This window comes from Adiantum capillus-veneris, chromosome 9 (assembly GCF_014529385.1).
Source record: "Adiantum capillus-veneris isolate H3 chromosome 9, ASM1452938v2, whole genome shotgun sequence".
Classification (NCBI taxonomy): Eukaryota; Viridiplantae; Streptophyta; class Polypodiopsida; order Polypodiales; family Pteridaceae; genus Adiantum; species Adiantum capillus-veneris.
This window is the reverse complement of record NC_140939.1, coordinates 59,240,036-59,261,995: the sequence shown is the minus strand read 5'-3', so window position 1 is coordinate 59,261,995 and position 21,960 is coordinate 59,240,036. Positions and strand designations below refer to the sequence as shown.

The window sequence follows — 21,960 nt, the reverse complement described above, 5'->3', positions numbered from 1 at the left end:
AATTCAAAATATGGATAACCCTAATTCAAAGTGGATCATTCAAGGAGCCTCTTTATTTTAAATAAATCTTCAAAGTGGCTTATATGAGAAAGGCTATGGATAATATCCAATATAATAGCAAATATGTTGTATAAACATGGGTTTTCTTCTCTTTCTATTCAGTTTTGTTGTTCCATCGTTATATACATTGCCTTGCAAAAGATCTCTGATAGTGATATGAATCTTATAAGAACAATGCACTATCGAAAAAATTGCTCATTGAGAAATCTCATTTTAGCTTCTTCACTGAAACAACACACGAGCAAACCCAGAAAACAAGAATTTTGTTTTTTCTTATAGTTGGTGCCTCATTGGAAGTACAAAGATTTATTTAACACTAGTCCTATAAAAAGATACCGCTTTTGTGGCTTTTGCAAAAAAATAAATTAAAAACTAATTAGATTTCTAAACAAAAAATATTCTCAAGGAAATACACCCAATGCATAGTATGAGTTGATAAAAATTGGTGAGAAAATAAATCAAGGATTGAAGTTGTCTTTGCATGGCCATCTCTAAGGACTAATTTGGTAAAATGTGTATAATCTTGCCAAATTGACTCAATGCTAGACCAATTTCTCTTGAAAACCCTTAAATTTCTTTAAAATTATTATCATAGGTATGTAATCAACCTATCACAACTCTATATATGTTGCTTACATAAAGACTGACAACATTTACTACTCACCCACGCTAAGTAGTAAATCACAATTGTACACAAAAAGGCTCTTTCTAGAAAAAAAAAAAAACTCAAATATGAGTCTTAGAGTCTTAGGCACGTCCTTATTACAAGATGCTCAAGAAGTTTTGTGAAGGTTCTATGTCATATGCAAATATTATTCATAAAATACTTTTGTGGCTATGACAATACTAGTGTTGAACAAAATGCAAGGCTATAGAGAGAATTGTGCTTGGAACCAAATAGGGGCTACTCTATGGCATACTACAACCCACAGTGTTAATTTCTATTGAGCTCCCATTGCTGCTACAATAATGATGAGGATAACCATGACTCCACTCTGCATCACAAAAAAGATAGAATAGGGTTTAAAAGTACACAAGTATTTTTTCCTTTGTAAGAAACAAGTCATTGTTAGCTATAAACATATCTCTGCTTGCAATGAAGCATGTTAGCACTTTACTTTTCAAAGACACCTATTGTTTTCCTTAATCCATTAAAGTACTCACCAAGATACTTGCATTGGAGCATGCTATTACTTTTCAAAGACACCTATTGTTTTCCTTAATCCATTAAAGTACTCACCAAGATACTTGCATTGGAGCATGCTAGTACTTTTCAAAGACACTTATTGTTTTTCATTAGGGCTAGTTGACATTTTGGGGTTCTTGCTATGTGGTTATATTTCCATGCAATCATCACCTATGGACTTTCGAATATAGCATTCCTCTAGATTTTGGCTTTTCATCTGGCTTGCCAACTTAACAATATATGGAATTTGGTTGCGTAGTGACTTGCCATGTCATTTGAAATGCTACCTACTTATTGGCCTTGAGTTGAGTGCACACTCAAAGCCGAGCCTATAGCTCTGAAGCCGACCCCACGACCCAACAGTGCCAACTACCCCCAACCAACTTTGTATTTTGCATCAGCTTATATAAAAGAATCAAACCAATGCTACCTTCATTTATCTCCTCAGTGAGAGTCCTTATATCAGTTGCCTTTTTCTTCTCTACAGGTATGATATATTGATGCATTGTGTCCCTCCCCCCCCCCCCCTCCCCCCCAAAAAACATACACTCATACTTACGCAAACACAATGACACTTTTTTAGATTCCTCCAATTCCTTTTATTTCTCTCTCTCTCTCTCTCTCTCTCTCTCTCTCTCTCTCTACCCCTCTCATTTTGGTGTAGTCCAAGTGCCAAGGACTTCTATCTTGAGTTGTAGATATGGCACACTGCCTCGAGCTTGAGAAAATATTCTACTTCGTATCTATCACGGTCTCTTCATCTATCATACCTTCTCATATAGGTCTCCATCATCATGTCAATGAGACAGAGAAAATGGGACAAAGGACGATTGATTTGATGTTGTGTATGATCAAGAAGAAGTGGTACAAAGACCCTAAGAACCATTCAACCAATCTCTAAAATATAAGGACCTCATCTTATCAAAATCAACCAAGAATAAATAGAAGACCCTAAAGAGGCAACTCCACTTATTAAAGCACATTACCAATGACCAAATAATCAAATATTCTTTTTTCGGTCCATAGTTAAATTGACAATGCACTCCATGCTTTTTAAACTAGGCCAGAATATTTGCATAGCATGTATGTATTCTCTTTTTATTGGTGGAGGGGAAGTATCATCCATTTCCCCCCATCTATTTTTCTAGGAGTAACCTAAGATGATTGAAGGGTAGCAAAATGAAATTATGGGATTATTATATCTCTGAAGTGCTATCCCAAAAAAAAAAACTCACAATTGTGAGTGGTTGTATTATAATGTCACCAAGAGATATGCAAATCGGCCTCAAGATCATGTCGATCCTTGAGGGACACAGGGTTACAACCAAACTTAGTTAAGAGTACCTAGTAGCGTATTATTGCAAAAAGCCCTATCCTTTACGAAACAAGGCTTGACTGGATGGCAATGGTTTTGCTAGGTCTTTGCTAGCCAATCTGCACCCTGAACATCTATTGGTCCCGATACCATGTGCTTGAATCTTGACTCCTGTCGGCAAGGCCCCCCGTAGTACCTTCCATAGAAACATCTTCATAAATTGAGGCCACTGTGGATTCCAAATGTTCTCGGTAACATACCCATTGATCCTCCAAGTATTTCTTCTTCCATTGCTTGTTTGAAGGGGAAAACCAATCAGCCTCATGTATTAACACTTGGTAGATGCCCTTGGTATGGGTCTTCAGAGATTGGTTACTCATGGTCCATTTTCAAGATTTCCACTCAAAAGCAGACTCATAGGTCACCATCAGGACATTGTCCATGCCTCCTACAACCCTCTAGACAAATAGCTTCTCAATGCCATTGAGTTGTAACTGTATAGCCACCTCGACAGAGAATTTCCAATAATTTGTATTTAATACAGAAGTGGTTTAATCACTGAGGTCCTTTATTTTTCATCCTTCTTGCAGTTCCTCTACAATAATGATTCATGATAGCTCAAACAACTCTAGACAACCAAGGGACCACTGTGTGATGGATTTCTTCAATTATCTGGTTACTTCACCCCATTCCAATGCCCATGTTTCTCTATTGGACTTTGTCACCAACACTTCCGAGAGTCCACTCAATCTTAGGCTCACCCACCTTGGGGCTAATAGTTTGTTGTGCACCCTAATCCCTTTACACTCACCACATTTGGAGAAAAGTTTTTCCTTGTCTATGATAACCTTGGTCATAATAGGCCAAGAATGGTCTTTTCTTGTGATTGAGACAAGAAACTTGGTGCAAATGTCCTCAACCTGAACAATAGGGTTGAGAATTCCGAGGCCACCTTGGACCAATGGTCAAGAAATATTATCCCAGTGTATCCATTTCCAAGGCTTTATTGTTTTTCCTGCATAAGAATATTTAACATGTTTCAAAAACTCCTTCCAGTTACATTTGGCTATTTTGAGGAGTGGGATGGTGAAGGAAATGTAAGGAAGCATAAAAGAGTTGGTCACTCTGACCCGACTCTGAAAGGGAAGCATCACATACTCCCACCTTTTCATTTTCCTTTGGATCTTCTCCAGGACCCACTAAAAACTTTTCATGTAAATAACGTCCACCCCTAAAGGGGGCCCCATATGTCAAAAAATACTACCTTTAGACACAATCTCCTCGGACTAGATCAATGGGTCAAATGAGTCAATTTCCATCAAGGAGATCGATCTAGATTTATCAATACTACCCTTCAACCCTGGAGCCATAGAAAATGGTTGTACAATCTCAAGGGCCTTCCTAAGAACCTGAGGATAGGCTTTCAAAATGAGAAGGGAGTCATGCAAAAACATCTTGGCTAGTAGCTGGTCGTTATCAGGTAGGGTCAATCTTTGTATTTCCCCCCGTGTAGTAGATGACTTGACATTGAGATTAGAGGTTGCGACCCAATAGAAAAGAGAAGAGGGACTAGGGGGTCATCTTGGCTTAATCAATATTTTGGCTTCGAAGGAGCCTACAATTCTATTATTAAATACTAGCTCAGATTGGCTTCTTACACCTAGAGTGTGTATAAGCCGACAAAGGCGAGGCATAAAGACTAGTGATTTCATGAAATCTTTTATGAAGAACATGATCATGTCATACGCTTGTCCGGATCTAGCTGCAGAAAAATATATTTGTGCTTCATAAAGGCTATATACTCAATGCCAACCATTGCTCTCAATATGTTTTCATATATACACCTTCCTTTGATAAACGCGTGTTGATGAGGGGAGATGACTCTGTTCTAGAGGGGGGCCATTCTAAGAGTGGCTACCTTGGTAATGATTTTGTATGCCATAGATATCATTATTATGGGACATAAGTGCTTCAAATGTCCGAAAAAATGTGTTGTGGGATAGGCTTGATAAGCCTTCTTGACAAAGGCCTAGTTAGCCATACACATTGGTGTATCCAAAGTGTGTCAACCCTAACAGAGGTCACATGCATTTATGTGTACGCTTACAAATGCATGGAAAAGAGCTAGAGTGAATGGGAAGAGCTTGGGCATGCAAGTGATAGTGAAGATGTATGCCTTTTGTGGTTTTATAGGCCAAAAAGGCTCCAGATAGGGCCTCTCAGGGTGGTAGGTGAAGAATGTCCAAGGTGATGGTTTTTTGCTTAGATATGTAGAGCTTGAAGTGCTAAAGGAGCAGGTCCATACAGTGCATCAAATGGAGCCACAGTGTGCAAGATACGCCACAATGTGCAAGATACGGGGCTTTGAAGTTAGAAGTGATTGGAGATCCGAGACGATAAGCCAAGTGATGCTGGGTAGTGTGAGCCAGTTTCGAGCTATGGGTGTGTAGTGATTGATTTATGGAGCGTGCCGGGTTTTTCAAATCATCATGGAGTCTTGTATGCCAAGATGTAGCTAGGGGTCAGTTTTGTGTCGGGTTGGTTGCCTCGATAGGTGTGCTATCTAGGTTCTTTTGGAGCTCGACACGGTTCAAGAGGGTAGTGCTTAGTATATGGGGCTAGGAGGAAGTGACTCTGCCTAAATCAAAACCCGGGTCAGAAAGATATAACAAGTTGAAGTAGTGTGTGCCAGTTGTCGGCCTAATGTTAGCAGGTGATTTTGGTACTCGTCGTTTGAGGCCATGCAGGGATTAAGATGCAAAGCGGCTGGTACAACTCAAAGTCGGCAATGGGATGTTCTAGGGGGTGTCGTGGCTTGGTCCCTGGGTTTGGGTGCACCAAATGGCAGGTAGTAGAAAAGGAGGGAAAATTTGAGCTATAAATGTAAAGTTTTTTGAAAATTTTGGAGGCACATTGGGGGAGAACCACGTGCAGCCGCCACGTGTCATGAGGATACTCCATATGCAAAGAAATGGAAAAGGAGTTTATGGTACATATTCTGCGTGGAGACGTGCTCACACTCAACAAGTAGAGGAGTGGGAGCTCTTGGAGCTAGAGAGGCTATGGTGCGAGCTAGACTCTGCGCAACAGTGTTGCTAGCAGACGCAAGAAAATTTGAGGCCATTGATGGCTGTTTGGTGGTGTGCGATAACAAGGAAACGACACTACTGGCACTAAGTTGAGGATGTGGTGCTCGTGTGGTGTATTCATGCGCCCTCAAGGGCCTCCGTTTTTTGAAAGCCAAGTAAGAGAGCACTGACGGTGCCGTTGGTGCCCTTCCTCAGAGGTATTCATGTGGCGACTTGGTACTCAAGAAATCCTTGACGAAAATAGGGCGGCTTCATATGTAGGGCATGCTAAAAATAAACAAGGAACTAAAAAAGAGGTGGTCCCACGCCAGAAGTGGCCAAATTTTTTGCATGTGGGGAGAGGAGGATTTTAGCCAGAGGAGAAGGACTTGGAGGGGTGTTTTTGAGCTCCCAAGGCGGGAAGGAGAGAGCTCTCTTTTGGGGAGTTGAAGGAGGCTAGGAGGAAGGGAGTATTTTGCTAGATCTTGGTGGAGTTTTGCACGATGGAGGTCGATGTCAACAGGGATGTTGGCATCCGTGAATTTTTGATGACCGCTCTCAGCGAGAAGAGTCGCATAAGTGGTAAAGCTAAAGTTGGCAATTTTCTTGATGCTCGAGGTTTCCATGCCGAGCTAGTTGTAGTCGAGGTTTTATGGTGTTTGTAGAGAGGTTTTTTGGCAGGAATTGAAGTAAATTATGTCGATTCTTGGTGCTGTTTCTTCCTTTTTCCTCCCTTCTTCTCCTTGCTCTGCTCCATCTATATGGTGTCGGTGTTTGAGACGTGTGTATCTCCCCAGACCTCTGTGTGTGTAAGAGAGAATAGTGTGTGTTATGGCACGATCGTAAACTGGTAAAGTTTGGTGTGTCTGCTATTAGTCTTGTGAGTTTTGAAGGTGAAATCTAGTGGATTGGGGTGCAGTGATTACCATGGGCTATAGAGAGGTGTGATGTTCGTGTGTCGGGTGTGTAATTCCCCTTTCCCTCCATCCAATGTGATTGGGGCCTTCAGGTCCTCCCAAAAATCCATCAAGAATTTAGTTGTCATACCATCCCAACCAGGGGACTTCTCCTTGCCAAGAGCCTGTAATGCAATACTTAGAAACATTTTGGACTCTCAAAGGGGAACTAATAAGGAGGTTTGACTTTGCCTCTCTTGTCCAAAATGGGAAATCCGATGAAGTACATAAACGCTTTGTCAAAACACTATCAACCAACATATGATTGAAAAGATCTTAGAAAGTAAGTTCTAATCCCCAAACTTGGACTAATTTGGAGTTGATTTGTAGAAGTTAGGGCCTCCCCACTGAAGCTAAAATGTGGGGAGAGATTCCATTTATAAGATGGAGTTGTCATATAAAAAAATAGAATCTTCTAGAATATAAAGAATCTGATGGAATGCTATATAGCAATGGATAGATCTTGAGGAGTACATTCTAAATGCAGAAGGTCCGACTAGGTTTTATTTATTTGTAAAAAAACTTTTGTGCGCCATTTTGGACAAGAGCGAGAAAGTCAAAGTCCTTATAGGGCACATTTGAGAGTTTATAATTTCCCTAATGCGAACATTCATTTTCAAAGAAAACCATCTCAATCTGATTGCATTCAAGTTGAGAAATTTTCCTATTCAAAACTCTTAGATGGGTTATCTTTCATTAGTTTCATTATTTTTTACTTTTATTATTCCAATTTTAGCTCATCCAAATTTTGGCTTAGAAAATGCACTAACGTATAAGGAAAGTTGGTAGCTAGTGATGCATTTTCTACTATTGGGTTAATGTTGCTATGGCTATGTCAATTCTTAGCAAGTGTCTTTTGCAAACAATTATGTTGGCTTTGATATAACAAAGAGGCATTGTTTATTTTTTGGTCACATCCACAATTGTGAGTGGAAGAGTAATATTAACCAAGAAAGAGATGTACAAATATCCTCAAATACGAAGGATGCCTTCATGGATCATATTACACAAATGGGGCTACACCATCCTTGTTGTTGCTTTGGGTTTTCTGGTGTATCCTAGATCCTATAGGGCTCTAACTTCTAGCTTCTAGTCTTCAAAGTTCTTGTTGGCTCTGGCTTCTAGCTTCTAGTCTTCAAAGTTCTTCCTTTTTCTCATAGAGATGATCATTCCGCTTCTTTATTGAGTAATCTCATTGAGGATTTTTGTCGACTAGGATTTTTCAAAGACGTGCTTGTTGATAGGCTTCCAAACATGTTAAAATAGTAGAAGCAAAAAAATTGAGTGCATACAAGGATGGCTAGGTTCTTCCAAAGTCTACCTCCTAAGAGTAGGTTTCTCTTGTTATATAGGATATTTCAAGCCTTATGAACCCAAAGAGGCGTGCTTAATACAAGTTACATTTCTTTTTTACTTCTATAATTTTTTTTTATATGTACAGAAGTTTGGCCCCTTCATTCTTTTATGACTTTTGAATCCTAATGGTGGTCATATTCCTTTTCTTGGGAGGCTTCTCGTTTAGCTGAGGATGTGGAGTTAACGAGTTGTAGTAACATCCTTCACGCCTTAGAGTTTTTTGTGCTACTATATTTGGTTAAATCATTGTGCCATGAGCTTAACCTTGTTGGAATTTTGTAATGACACCAGTGTAAGGGATCATTTTTTAGGAGATGTTAAGCGTTGGAGGTGATTTTTTCTAGGGGACCATCAAAGTGTTCGTTAATGGAGATTCAATTCTGAGAAGCATCATTTTGGTTGATGTCGTGGGTAGGACCACCACCAAAGGTTTCATAAGTCCCAACTATATGTACATTAAAAAGAAAGAGCCATTCTCATGGATGCAAATCCATGAGAAAGTGACCCTCCCTTTGCAAAATTTCCCCTACCAGTGTGCTTGCTTCCTTTGTGAGCACTCTCCCAATGGGATTGCATGCCTTGAATACTAGGAATCAATACGATACCAAACAACTTGAACTCTAGAGGGGCCATTGCAATCATACCTTCCATAGCACAACCAATGGCAATCACGAATTGGCTCCTTGAGCAACGTCATGCTAGAACTTTCAAGGTTTTTAAATGTAGACGACACAACCACCATGGGGAGGAGAGAGAGAGGAAGATGCACGCAACTTGATCAAAGCTAAGCATTAAAGGGAGTCAAGGGATTGCTACCTTGCTTTAGCTCTCAAGCCATCAATGAGATCTCATGAGGTTCTTTTCAATGTGCCTATTTCCTTAGTTCCAATGATGCTCAATGAGGCATCAAACCAATGTTTGGGTGACTCTTTTGGGTAAACTTATCAACTATAAAGTAGATGAAAGAACTAGTAGCATGTGTGTATTCTGAGGGTGTCCACATAGAGTAGAAGCATTAGAAAGCATTGTGTCAAAAAAGGGTATGAGAGAAGGTGCATCTCTCTCTCTCTCTCTAAACCACCAATGAGCTTCCATGAGGTTCTTTTCAATGTGCCATTTTATGGTTCACTCCCATGTATGCCCTCTTTTCTTTACTATTGAGGATGTTTGCGGTGGGCTTGAAAAGTTGGCCACTCGCAAAGCGGGAGATCTTCAAGGTATCAATCCGGAGATGATCAAATGGACGAGAGATTTTACCCATGAGTGGATGTGTGATATATTCAACCTTGCACTTCAACATGGTATGCCTTATGATTGGAGTACTAGTTGGGTTAATCCTTTGCATGAAGGAGGGGATGTAAAGAATGTAAACCACCACTGGACTATAATGATAGGGTCTATTATGGCAAAGTTGTTTGGTGCATAATGGAGATGAAATTGAGTGTTTGGGCTGAAGAGAATGATAAGCGTGCGAAAGGACAAGCGGGTTTTTGTCAATGCCATAGCACCATTGAACATCTTGTCACTCTTTGTCTTCTCATGAAGGAAATCCGTTTGAAAGGCAAGTGATTGTATTGTTGTTTTGTGAACTTTAAGAAAGCCTTTGATATGATTCCATGTAATAATTTCTAGAGAAGAATTAAAGAACTCCAAGTGCCAAGTGAGTTTATTCTTGCAGTTTGTCGAATCTATGAGAAGGTGATTAATCAATTGCGCATGGGAAGAGAAAAAAAAAAAAAATGTAAGCACTATTGGGGTTAAACAAGGATGTTTTTTTTCACCAACTCTCTTTGGTGTATGCATCAATCAATTGGAACAAATGGTACTTGACTTTATGGAAGAAGAAGGCATTGAAGAGGTCACTATTTGCTTTTCTTGTATGCGGATGATGTAGTGCTTCTAGCACACACTTTAGAAGAGTCAAAAAAGCTTATGGGTTTTCCTTGAGAACATTTTCTTGCATAGTGGGCTGATTGTGAATGAATCCAAAACAAAGGTTATGCTTGTGAAAACCAACCATAAGCAGAAGCCATGCATTGTGTACAAAAACGAGACATCTGAAGTTGTTGAGAGCTTTAAGTATCTTGGCCTTGAGGTTCCATCCAATCACAAGTGGCATGAATGTCCTATGTGGCGTTTGGAAGTGGGAAATAGAACATATTATGCATTTGACAATATGTGTAATGCGTGAAACATCAAGTGTTGGGTCCTCAATAAGTACCTTTTGAATGCATTGGTGACATCAGTTCTTCTTTATGGAGTTGAAGTGTGGGGCGGGCGCATCTCAAAGTCTACTTTGAAAGAGTTTGAGAATGTCCAAAAGTGTTTTGTTACAAACTTTCTCCAAGCTAAGACACAAACACGATATATGCTTCTACTTCTTGAGTCAAGATCTATTCCAATTGAAGTTATGGGCATTGAAAGGGTTGTGGAGTACATGATCAAAACCCCTCACATCGACTTCCTACAATTGCATGGGAAGCAAACAAAAAAGTTCCAAAGATGCATAAAAGCAATAACTTGAGCACGGGATGTATGCATTACATAAAGAAGTGGTTTGGGAGATGGGATGCATTACACTTGCTACCAGATGCTTCAATTGACTCCCAAGTGAGTGAAGCTTTTCTATAATGCCAATGTATTATGTCTTGGCAAAAATCGAGTGGGTTACGCTTCATACATTACACCACCCATATTGTCTCCAACTACAAAACCATGTTCTTTGTTGAAAGAGGAAACCGTACTCACACCTACATGCTTGAGCCTATCCCCTTGTTGGTGATACGCACTATCGCATCCATTTGGCTTAGCTCTCATTTCCTTCGATCCGAGAAATGGTGTTGGGGAAATGGAGAAGAGTCTAATTGATTGTGCACATTATGCTCACTGCAAGTTCAAGAGTCTGAGTACCACACACTACTAGAGTGCTCATCTTTTGGTCACATCCGAACTTAGACCTACACAATTTCCTCTCCCAGCCACGACTTAGACCTACACAATTTCCTCTCCCAGCCATAGTGTGGGCTCTCCATTGTGACTCTCATCACCACAATTCTGGAGCATCTAGAGTCACTCATCAGCCATTCACATACTACATCACATGTAACTATGGTCCCATAGGTCATATTTGACCTTCGAGGACAATAATAAAATCTCTCTCTCTCGCTCTCTCTCTCTCTTCCTATTCCTTTCATGGGGCCCCTCCCTTGTAGAATGTTTATAAATGCCCATCTTGTTAATGAAAAGGGAAGAAAGGGGTGGGCAATTGGGTAGGGCCGCAATGTAAAATACCATTTACCAATGAAAGTGTTATGAAAGAGGTTTGAGGGCCTTGGTCTGCTGACATGGATCTCAAGTAATATCATGGAGGCAATTAGAGCTTAAACTATTGTTAGTAAGAGACATCTCCAAATCTCGCATGAGTGTGATGTGCCATTCCCTTTAGTTTGAGTTTAGTTGAAGAAGTGTGTTACCTAATCCCCAACGGTTTAGCATTAGCCTATGGTGGGTGAAGCCTCAAATTAACCATGGTATTAGGATTAAGATTAGAGATATGGAGACTAGATTTAGGTCATGACATGTGCAAGAGCTTAAAGAGAGAGAGAGTATAGACACAGTGGTTATGCTCAAAGTGTAATGGATTGATTAGGGATCAAATAGCCTCTAATATAGGCTAAGTGCTTTACAATCACTGGCTAGAGAGGTTGCGCCCTCTTGCTATTGGACCATCTCATCATTTATCTTTTCCCAATTGGCTAGAAAGATTACCCACAATGGTGCCACAAGTTGGGCTTACCTTAATAATCCATCCCTTAATTCAAACTTGGTTTTACAAAGACTTCATGTGTTTTGGCTCATGGGCTCATGTCATGGTGTACTCCTACTAGGGTAACATGATTCCTCTCCCTGATACATCATGGCCGTTCCTACTCGATTGAAAACTTCATAGTTCTCAATGAGATATATTGTGGTGATTCTTAGTGAATTCAATGACCATGTCTCAATGTTCCATGATACATCGTAGCGGTTATCTACTAGATTCATTGCTATGGTTCACAAGACTAGGTTCACTAGTAGTCCTAGATAGCACAAATTTAATTGATTGATTCATTCATGTGTGAAGAGATTGTCATGTGTGTCCTCTTCCAAATCATCTTCATATTTTTTATTGTCATTTTCTATTTTTGCTATTTTTTGATTCATTTTCATGTCAATTTTGTCATATTTTTATCTTCATTGGTCTAGAATTGCAAGGAATAGTGCAGAGCATAAATATGTTAGATTTTGTGTTCTTGTGTGTGTGAACGCTGGGAAGGTCTTACCATGTATGGTAGTGTCTAGTCCTCTCATTGTGCTTCTATAAATGAAAATTGCATGCATTTCAATAGTGGTGTACATAAGCATGCATTATGTGGTTCTACTTTTTTGTGACAATGTGTAAGATTTTGATAGAAATTAGTGGTCACACTTTGACAATTTCATTCAATGTCAAATAGGAAACTACTTTTACGGTTCCAAGCTTTCTTCTAATCATTGCTCATCCATCGCTATTGTAGTCCCCCTAAGGACCATGCCCCTCGTCACCAATCGCTTTCCCAGCTCCCGTTGGTGAGTCATATGATAGCTTGTAAGTTGGACTCTGGATTCTATACTAGTAGTGGTGATCTTACCTTGTCATCACTTTTTACATCTCAGAACACTATTGATTGCCTATGCCTGATGGGTCCAATGAGCTTCAATCATCAACTACAAGGGGGGGGTCGAACAAAGCAAGTATGGGGCATTCTTGAGGGGTATACCCCCCCCCCCCTCTCACACACACACACACACACACACACACACTCATTGTGTATTGTGCAAAGTGCAACAGCTCCCTCTCCTTCTCCAAGCAAGTAGAGAGGTTGAGAGCCTACACCACACTTTTGGCCATGGAATGAAAATCCTACCAAGAGCCATGCTTCAATGCTTAATCTTGCAGCCATCTTCTCCATCTTCATTACTATGCTATTATGTATGCTAGCAATAAGAGTGATGATAAGTGAGGAGATAATTATTTCTCCTATGAAATGTTTATTCTTCATCTTCCCTACCCTCATTCCCTACTAGCTCTCTCCACCTTCAAAGGTGTTTGAGGTCTTGGGACTGAGGCTTTGGATAGTTAATGATTTCCACAAAATTTATTTTATTCTAGTGATGCATAAAGCTTTCCATATTCATTGCATCACCTAGGTCACAAGGAGCACGAAGATTGTATTGTAACAAGTCTCTCTTGATGCACAAAACTATAATACAAATGCCTATTGGAGGGAGACCAAATCCACATAAGTCGGGTCCTCAACTGTTATCATGTTCTCTAAACTCTCTCTCTTGCAAAAGTATTTTTCATGCCAAGTTAACTAAAAGATATGTTTATGTTGGCTACCATCAATTAAGTTCACCCGCTATGTTGTCAAAGTAATTTTTCAAAAGTACTTTCTCTAATTTCCACTACTCTCAAATTTAATAGGCAAATTTTTATTACATTGGTATCAGAGCATTTGGTTTCTCTTTTCTAGCTTAAGAAGAGAGTTTCTTAAGTAGCCTTTAAATGGTTGATTTTGTTAATTATATTAGGGTAAGTGGGACTGGGATTTATTATTGGTTTTATTTAGCCCATTATGTGGGATATGGTGCACACCTCAGGAGCTTTGGACTTAATAATGGGATCGTTTTAGACTTCCCTATGGATTTATCATTATTGAGCCATAAGAAGTCCAAAAGGAGCTAGACCTCGTCAATTTTGCAATACTAGACCCACTTTACTACTCTCTATAATTAACCAGTTTGAGCCGTGAGTGTAGATACTCAAGTGCCAACTTTCAAAGGCTAAGAGGAGTGGCAACTAAGGTTTTGAATTGCCAACGAATACACTAAGTAAGTACACAAATTTTGTTAACATGGATAGAAATAACAAAGAGAGTAGAATGAACATTGATAGCTTTGATTTTTCACATGAAGGTTCTAATGATGATGCCCCCATGTTTGCAAATTATCTCGTTACTAGGTTGCAGCCAGATAAGGGCAACCCTGCTTTGCAAGCATAAGTTACTCAACAACTTCACACTTATGGGATTTCCCTTTCTCTCAAAGAAGATAGAGAGCTTAGGAGGTCTCTTGAAGAGACCCCCCCAAAAACGACTCTCTCCAAAGAGAAAGAAATCAATGAAACTTTAAGTTCCTCTGAAGATGTGGTGCCATGAAGACAGTGGTCTAGACGATCGCCAACTCCTCCAAAGAGGAAAAGATTAACACATATTCCTTATCCTCGTCATTCCAAAGGGAAGAGAGGAAACAAAGGAAGAAAAGGGAAAGAAAGAGGTCACCCTCTTCTCCTTCTTCTTTACCTTACTCCTCTTCCAACGAAAGCTAAGGCTAATCTCCTAGAAAATACAAGAGGGGAGGACATCATAAATCAGACCCTACATGGCGAAGGTCACAAAATCTCTAGAAGTTCAAGGAGGAAGGAAAGATTATTTCTTTTCTCACCTATGATAGCACCTTTGGTGCTACCGACAAAGTGTTGGCCTTCATCCAACCATTTGATGTGGCCGTTGGAGACGAGGGCTTCACGGAGTCCTCCAAGCTACACCATGTAGCTATGCACTTCCAAAAATAGGCTTGTCAAGGGTGGGATAGCCTTCGTGGTGGCAAAGCCCCAAAGACATGGAAAACTGTACGAGTTTCGATCATGAAGCAATTCCTTGCAAGCGATGCAAAGGACAAAGTGCTCACCGCATGGCGCAGTTTGAAGCTTCTCTCTCATGATTCTATCCACAAATATATAGAAAAGTTTTGGGATTTCCATCTCAAGGCTACTGTCTTCCAAAAGATAGACTTCCCCAAGAAAAAGCAACAATTCCCTGTGGGATTACTTGAAGTTATGACCGGATACGTCAACTCTCAAAGTCTTGGTTCTATCGTGGAAGTAATCCACCACACCATGGTTGCTTTGAGCCCCAATTTTCAACAAGTGTCTAGATGGAATGTCAAGCCCATGGAAAACAAAGACGAAAATGATGGAAAGGGAAAAACAAATGCCTAAAATTCTTCCCAAGGCACTTTCAACAACAAATGGTCCAAGGAGAAGGGAGTTTACAAAGCCAAAAAAAAACTCTCTCCTGAAGAGCTTGAAGCTTTTTGCAAGGACCATAAGTGTTTTAAGTGTGGGGAGCAAGGACATGGCTATCGTTCTTGCCCCCATAAAAATTCTCGCAAAGAGACTCCTAGGGCTTCCACCATTGAAGCTCCAAAAGAGGATGCTCATTGCAAAGGATCAGCTCTTTCCTATGCGTGGGGAAAGGTAAGGGAGCATGATGCCTTCATCTTGTTTGACACTGGCTCTACTCACAACTTCATATAAATGGAGTTGGCCACCAAGTTGGGCATTTTGAGATGGGAGATATTATTATGGCTGACACAGCTTTCAAGGGATAGCAAGCCTCTGTTACTCCCTTGATTGGGAAGTTGAGGCTTTATGCCCAAAGCTATGTTGACAAAGAAGACTTTTTCATCTCTCCTCTCCAACATGAGGATGCTATCCTACGGGCACCATGGTTTGATCGCATGGCTACCAAAATGAAGTTCCTTGAAAGAAGAATCTACTTCACCCTACAGGGAAAAGAGCATGCATATAGATGCTAGTGATTGTGGTTGCATTGTACCACTTGTAGATCCTCCTGCTTTTGATACATCAATGAAGAGCTCAGTTTTTGCGTACATGATTTTTGTCAAAGAGTCCCTAAAAGATCTTAATGTTTCATAAAATGTAAATGGTAGGAATCAAGAACAATTAGACTTGTCTAATTTTCTAAAAGGATTCCAAGATGTGTTCATAGATGATATTTCTATGGGCTTAATTCCAAAATGAGGGGATGATGACCATTACATTGAGATCCTTTCAGGAAGTTTACTACCTAACAAGCCTCCCTATCCACTTTCTCAAGCTCAACAAGAGGAGATCACGAGGCAAGTACAATAACTGGTTGACAAAGCTATTGTGAGGGCTAGCTCCTCTTCCTTTTATTCTCCAGTTTTTTTAGTGAAAAAGAAAGATGGTACATACCATATGTGTGTGGACTATCGAGCACCAAACCATATCACTATCAAAAACAGATTTCTTGTGGCTCCGGTAGAAGATCTGTTTGGTAAGCTACAAGGCTCTACCTACTTCAGTAGGATTGACCTTAAAGGTGGCTATCATCAAATAAGGATAGTGGATGAAGGTATCCTAAATACTGTGTTTTGCACAACGCTTGGTATTTATGAATGTCTAGTCATGCCTTTTGGCTTGACTAATGCACCAATCAAATTCAATCGTCTAATGGAGCAAATATTTAGACCCTATTGCAAATTCACTGGAGTGTTTTTTGATGATATCATCATCTACTCCAAGACTTTGAAGGAACATAAGAAACTTCTTCGAGTGATTTTTCAAGCATTGAGAGAGAACAAGCTTTTTCTCAACCAAAGGAAAAGCAAATTTTTCCTTCAGAAGATTCAATACCTAGGTCATATTATCTCTCAAGATGGTATCTGTATGGATCCATCAAAGTTGGAGGTAATAAAAGCATGGCTATTCCAAGGAATCTATATGAGCTAAGAAGTTTTATTGACATGTGTGCATACTATACACACTTCATAGCAAGCTTTTCTCAAATATCAGGACCATTACATGACAACTACCATTGATAGTCATCATCCTTGGAGTGCCTTGGTGGATACAGATATCTGGGCCAATGATACTACAATATAACTACACCGAGTGATCTACCTACAGAAGTGATGTCATAATCATCTACTCACCTCACTCACTAGCAACTTACATTAGATTGTTGTACTAGTTCCCTTTTTATGTTGTATTTTCCCTTATGTTTTGGAGACCTCTTATCTTGAGTTAGTGAAGAAGAAGAAGTATAGTCTTTTGCCTCCATATTTGTGAGTGTTTATGTGTTTGCAAGAGCTCAAGATCTCTCCTTCTCTATGTCTTGACATGCTATCATAGCTTGGTTGTGTATCAGAACCTTAGAGAAGCAAGCAGGAGGAGCCTCGAAAGCGACCTTGATATTCTCGAGGGCCATCATCAAATAATCTCTCGATTGAGGTGATTCATTCTGGAGAGTGTGTATCTTAGGGTTCTATTTAGTTCTTTGGACTATCCACTAGATTAGAACTATGATGCCAAATTTTTATTTTGGACACATTTCGACACCAATTTTGGAGTTAGAGTGCGTTCACGTGGAGAAATGCTAAGGTTCAAGATTATTTACATCGACGTATTGGTGGTGCAAAAAGATGTAGTTTGGCTACAATGCACAAAAATACTATATAGCGTAGTGCCACATGTGTATGTATGCAAATTGTTGTTACAAGTAGTAACTGACTATATTTAGTAGGCTCCTCCGAGACTTGGTGAAGGGTTGGAAACATGCCATCCAACAATGATGGGCTTAACGAGATTGTCAATGAGAAGTTAGACAAGAATAAATTGCATGATTGGAAGTTTAGAACGATTAATTTCCATATGTGCAAAACTTATTGGGACTACATTTGATGGAGAGTGTGAGACAACACCACCACTACCAAAGGAAGGTATGAGTGGTACACAAATAAAGACATTTAAAGATTAGAACTAGGGAGCTCAAAAGGTCATACAATGGATTTTTTTGAGTGTGCAAGACACTATAATTGGGCATATATAAGATGTTCATAGCCCTAAGGAGGCTTGGTGTGCTTTACTATCATTGGATGTGACCAACACAAAGGCAAGGAAGTTTTAGTTGAAGATTAAGCTAAATATTGTGCATAAAAAAAACATATATATCCATCAATGACTATTCATTGAAGATAAAGAACATATGTGAGTCACTTGCATCAATCGGCGTTACAATCAATTATGATGATAAAGTAGAAGTTTGCCTATGAGGTTTGGATCAAGAATACAAGAAGTTCAAAAATGAAATTCATATTTGAGAGTGTTCCCTCATTCACATATTTAATGTCCTTACTAATTGTGGAAGACAAAACACTGGAGGAAGATTTCTCTATGCAGGATGGAAACAATTTTGAGCAGGCCCTTTCCAAGAACACAAAAAGACAAAGAGGACATGGTATAGGTTGTGGACAAGTATGAGAAAGATAAATCAACAAGCAGAACATCAGAATAACAATCAAGGTCAAAACATAGGTGGTCGATGACATTTTGGAGGCCGAGGGAAGTCCAATAGGTCATGGAAATACACAACACAATAATGCATGTCAACATGGACATGTAGCATATTGGGGTTGTGGAAGACATTGCCAGTTTGAACATGACTATTCAGATAGAAGGTAGAGAAATAATTATGCAGCCACTAGTAAGAATGTGGATGAGATTGTGAGGCTATTTATGGTGCGGCACATATTGAACACTATGTCTACAAATGTGTCAAAATCTAGTGATAATGTTTGATGTTTGAATTCTAGTGCAACAAATCATATGACCAATCAAGGACAATGGTTCACTTTACAAGACTTGGTTATGTAGAAACTGGGGATGATATTGCACATCCCATTATGCATACAAGACATGTGCCATTGTCTATAAGAGATGGTAAAGTAAAGTACCTAGTTGATGTACTACATGTACCCAACTTTACAAAGAACCTAATTTCTTTTGGGGAAATGGTTGAGCAGGGCTTGCAAATCAAGTCTAACTTTGATGTTCTCTTTATGAAGAGCATAAGAAGAATGGAAGACTGCTTGCACAAGGAAAGAAAGTTGGAAAAATACCTACTTTGGATGTACATGTGCTCGAGTTGAATACTCCCATGTTTAGACGATTTGTAGGTGTTGTTCTAGATCTCGGGGGGCCGGGGTCACTACAATGAAAAAATTCCTATCATGTGGTTCAAGATTAGGGATTATTTTATTTTATATTTTCTCATGTACAGAAGGGTGTTGAAATAATGATCTTTGAAAAAAAATCACACATTGAATAGAAAAATAATCCCTATTATTGGTGAAAAATTAATAGCTAAGGGGTTTTATAAATAGTGCTTGAAAGTAGTGATATATAGGTTCTTCATATAGTGAGCACCCCAAGGTCTAGATATTGAGATTTGGCACAAACGTATTGGTCATGTAAATCTGAAAGGCTAAAAATGATGCAAACTTAAGAGATGGTTACAAATTTTCCTACATTTAGAGCTACTTAAATACATAAAGTTTGTGGAATTGTCAATTTGGAAAGCAGGCAAAAGCATCCTTTCCTCATGATAAGTATGTAGGCAAGAATGCATTAGATTCAGTGCATACAGATATATGGGGTCCAACAAAGACTACATCTATGGGTGGATGTAGATACTATGTGAGTTTCATTGATGACCATACTTGTAAGGAAGATATGGTTCTACTTCATGAAGAAAAAAAGTGCGGTGTTTATGCACTTTTAGAATTTCAAAGTTATGATTGAAAAACAAAATGGAAAACATGTGAAGCACCTGAGGTTAGATGGAGGTGGTGTAATGAATGCAATGGTTTTTGTAAAAAGCATGGAATTTAGATATAATTTTCATGCAGGTACACTCCACACCAAAATCGTTTTGCTGAGTGGAAGAACATGCACATTGGAGAGGTTTCTAGAGCATTGATGAATGAGAAGAATGCACCTCATTGTTTCTAGGTTGAGGCTATTGCTACAAGTGGCTACATTATGAAAAGGACCCCTATTGTTTCAGTACATGATATGACACTTGAAGAGAAATTTAATGGTGAAAAAATTGATGTACCAAATTTTAAAGTGTTTGAATGTATTTCTTATGTGCATGTGCTAGATGAGCTAAGAAGTTATCTTGATCCAAAAACCAAAAAACACGTGATCATTGACTATTCCCTTGAGAACAAAGGATATAAGTGTTACAATTAATCACGGGTAATGTGAGGGTGAACAAGGATGTTCTTTTTTATGAAATGGATAGTTGATATGTTGATGTAAGATATGATTTGGGGGCTAATGCAAGAGAGAATGTAGATGTAGAAAATACAGTGCTTAGTCACAAGTCTTCAGTGGACCGCAAGGGTCATCTAGTGGAGGTGATGGAGAGAGCTCATAGAGTGGGAAGTTACGTGAAAGAGTGAGTCGTGATAACTCTTCAAATGTATCAAGGAAAGGGAAAGAAAAATTTGTAAGTTTCCAAATTTGAGTGTTGTTCATGATGATGGTGATAGTAGTGGATCTAAATAGAATTTGGATGAGGATTTTGGCATATCCTTTGTGAAGATTCGTAGTGCAAGAAGGGAACAAGACACCTAAAGTGATCCTAGACCGTGCAAATACTGACTTATGATAGTTATGTGGCTCATCATTGACTTATGATATTGTGCCAATATTGACTTATGATAGTTATGTGTCTCATCATTGTGTATATATGGTGAAGATTACAAAGGAGGTAGAACCTACATGTTTTGAGGATGTTGCCAAAGATGAAAAATGGTAGCAAGCTATGGACGGAGAGATGGCTACACTTGATGAAAATGGAACATGGGAATTGGTGTTATTATCAAAAGGTAAAAAGGCAATTGGATGTAAGTGGTTTGACAAAATAAAGCATAATACTAATGGTAGTGTGAGAAGGTAAAAGGAAAGTCTTGTAGACAAAGGTTATGCATAGACTTATGGGATGATTATGAAGAAAAAATCAGCCCCATATCCAAGATGACTAGCGTTTGTGTGTTTATTACAATGACTCTCGCATTAAAATTGGTTTTGAAGAAAATGGATGTAAAGAATGCATTTTTGAATGATACGTGGAGGAAGTTGTGTATATGGAGCAACCAAAAGGTTATGAAAATATGAGGCTATGTCACCTTGTACGCACATTAAAGAAAGCGTTGTATGGGGTGAAACAAGCACCTATAGCTTGGTCTAAGAGAATTATAGTATCCCTCATCTCATTGGCCTTGGAGATATTTTATGTTGATCATTCTTTGAAAATTGTGGTGATATGCATATATGTGGATGGTTTTACTGTTGGAAGTGATAATGTGGCTGAAGTAGAGGGCATACAAAAGAGGGTGTATGGTTGTCACAAATGCAATATTATTTGGAGATCTTGAAAAAGTATCATATGGCTGATTGTGAGCCAATTTCATATGAATTTGAAGATGCAAAATGATGTAGGTCAAGTGCTTGATAATGCTATCATGTATGGAAAGATTGTGGGAGGCTTAATCTACTTGACTCTCGCACATCAAGACTTGAAGGACACTGCTAAATTCTTAAGTCACTATATGTAGTCTCCCATAAAACCACACTCGGATATGGTAAGATGCATATTTCACTATGTGAGTGCTACGTTGGATTATGCATTCTTTTATAGGGCCAATGTGGAGTTGAAACCCCATGGCTATACATATGCGGATTAAGCTAGTAGTACATACAATCACAGGTCTACCAACAACTTCATATTTTTAATTGAGAGTTCTACTATCACATGGAGTAGCAAGAAGAAACCCAAGGTTTCTTTTTTGAGTATAGAGGTAGAGTGTAGTGTGATGCAATGGCAACATGTGAGGTAGGATGGCTGAGATTTCTACTTTATGACTTTGGAGTACATGTATAGAGGGTGTATGTCATATATTGGGATATCCTCAATAGGATGTAGTTGGCACAAAACCCAACATTTCATGAAAAGAATAATCACATCAATGTACACTACCACTTCATCAGAGAGAGGGTCTTGGCATGGGACATGGACATTGAGTATGTGGTGGCGGATGAGCAAGTTGCAAATATCTTCACAAAGTCTATTGGAGAGGAGAAGCTAAGGGAATTTTGGGTGATGCTTGGCACACAAGAGATGGTGTTGAGCTTGAGGGGGGGAGTGTTGAGATGTCAATCTCACCATGTACTACTTCTAGATGACTACCACCAATAGTTATCATCATCAGCATGCATTTGTGGAAACTCATATCTTCACCAATGATACTGCAGTTGTACTACAC

The 21,960-nt window shown here is 39.2% G+C and overlaps 1 protein-coding gene across 1 annotated transcript in view; it reads right to left on the bottom strand.

The window, feature by feature from the left end:
• Positions 1–833: 833 nt before the first annotated feature.
• The window catches only part of LOC147450544 (uncharacterized), a 110,440-nt gene continuing 89,313 nt past the window's right edge, over positions 834–21,960 (bottom strand). Inside the window, exon 4 of the mRNA XM_086520744.1 lies at positions 834–1,055. Coding sequence (XP_086376870.1) covers positions 1,002–1,055 — 54 coding nt within the window. The 3' untranslated portion in view covers positions 834–1,001. The remainder of the gene's footprint in view (positions 1,056–21,960) is intronic.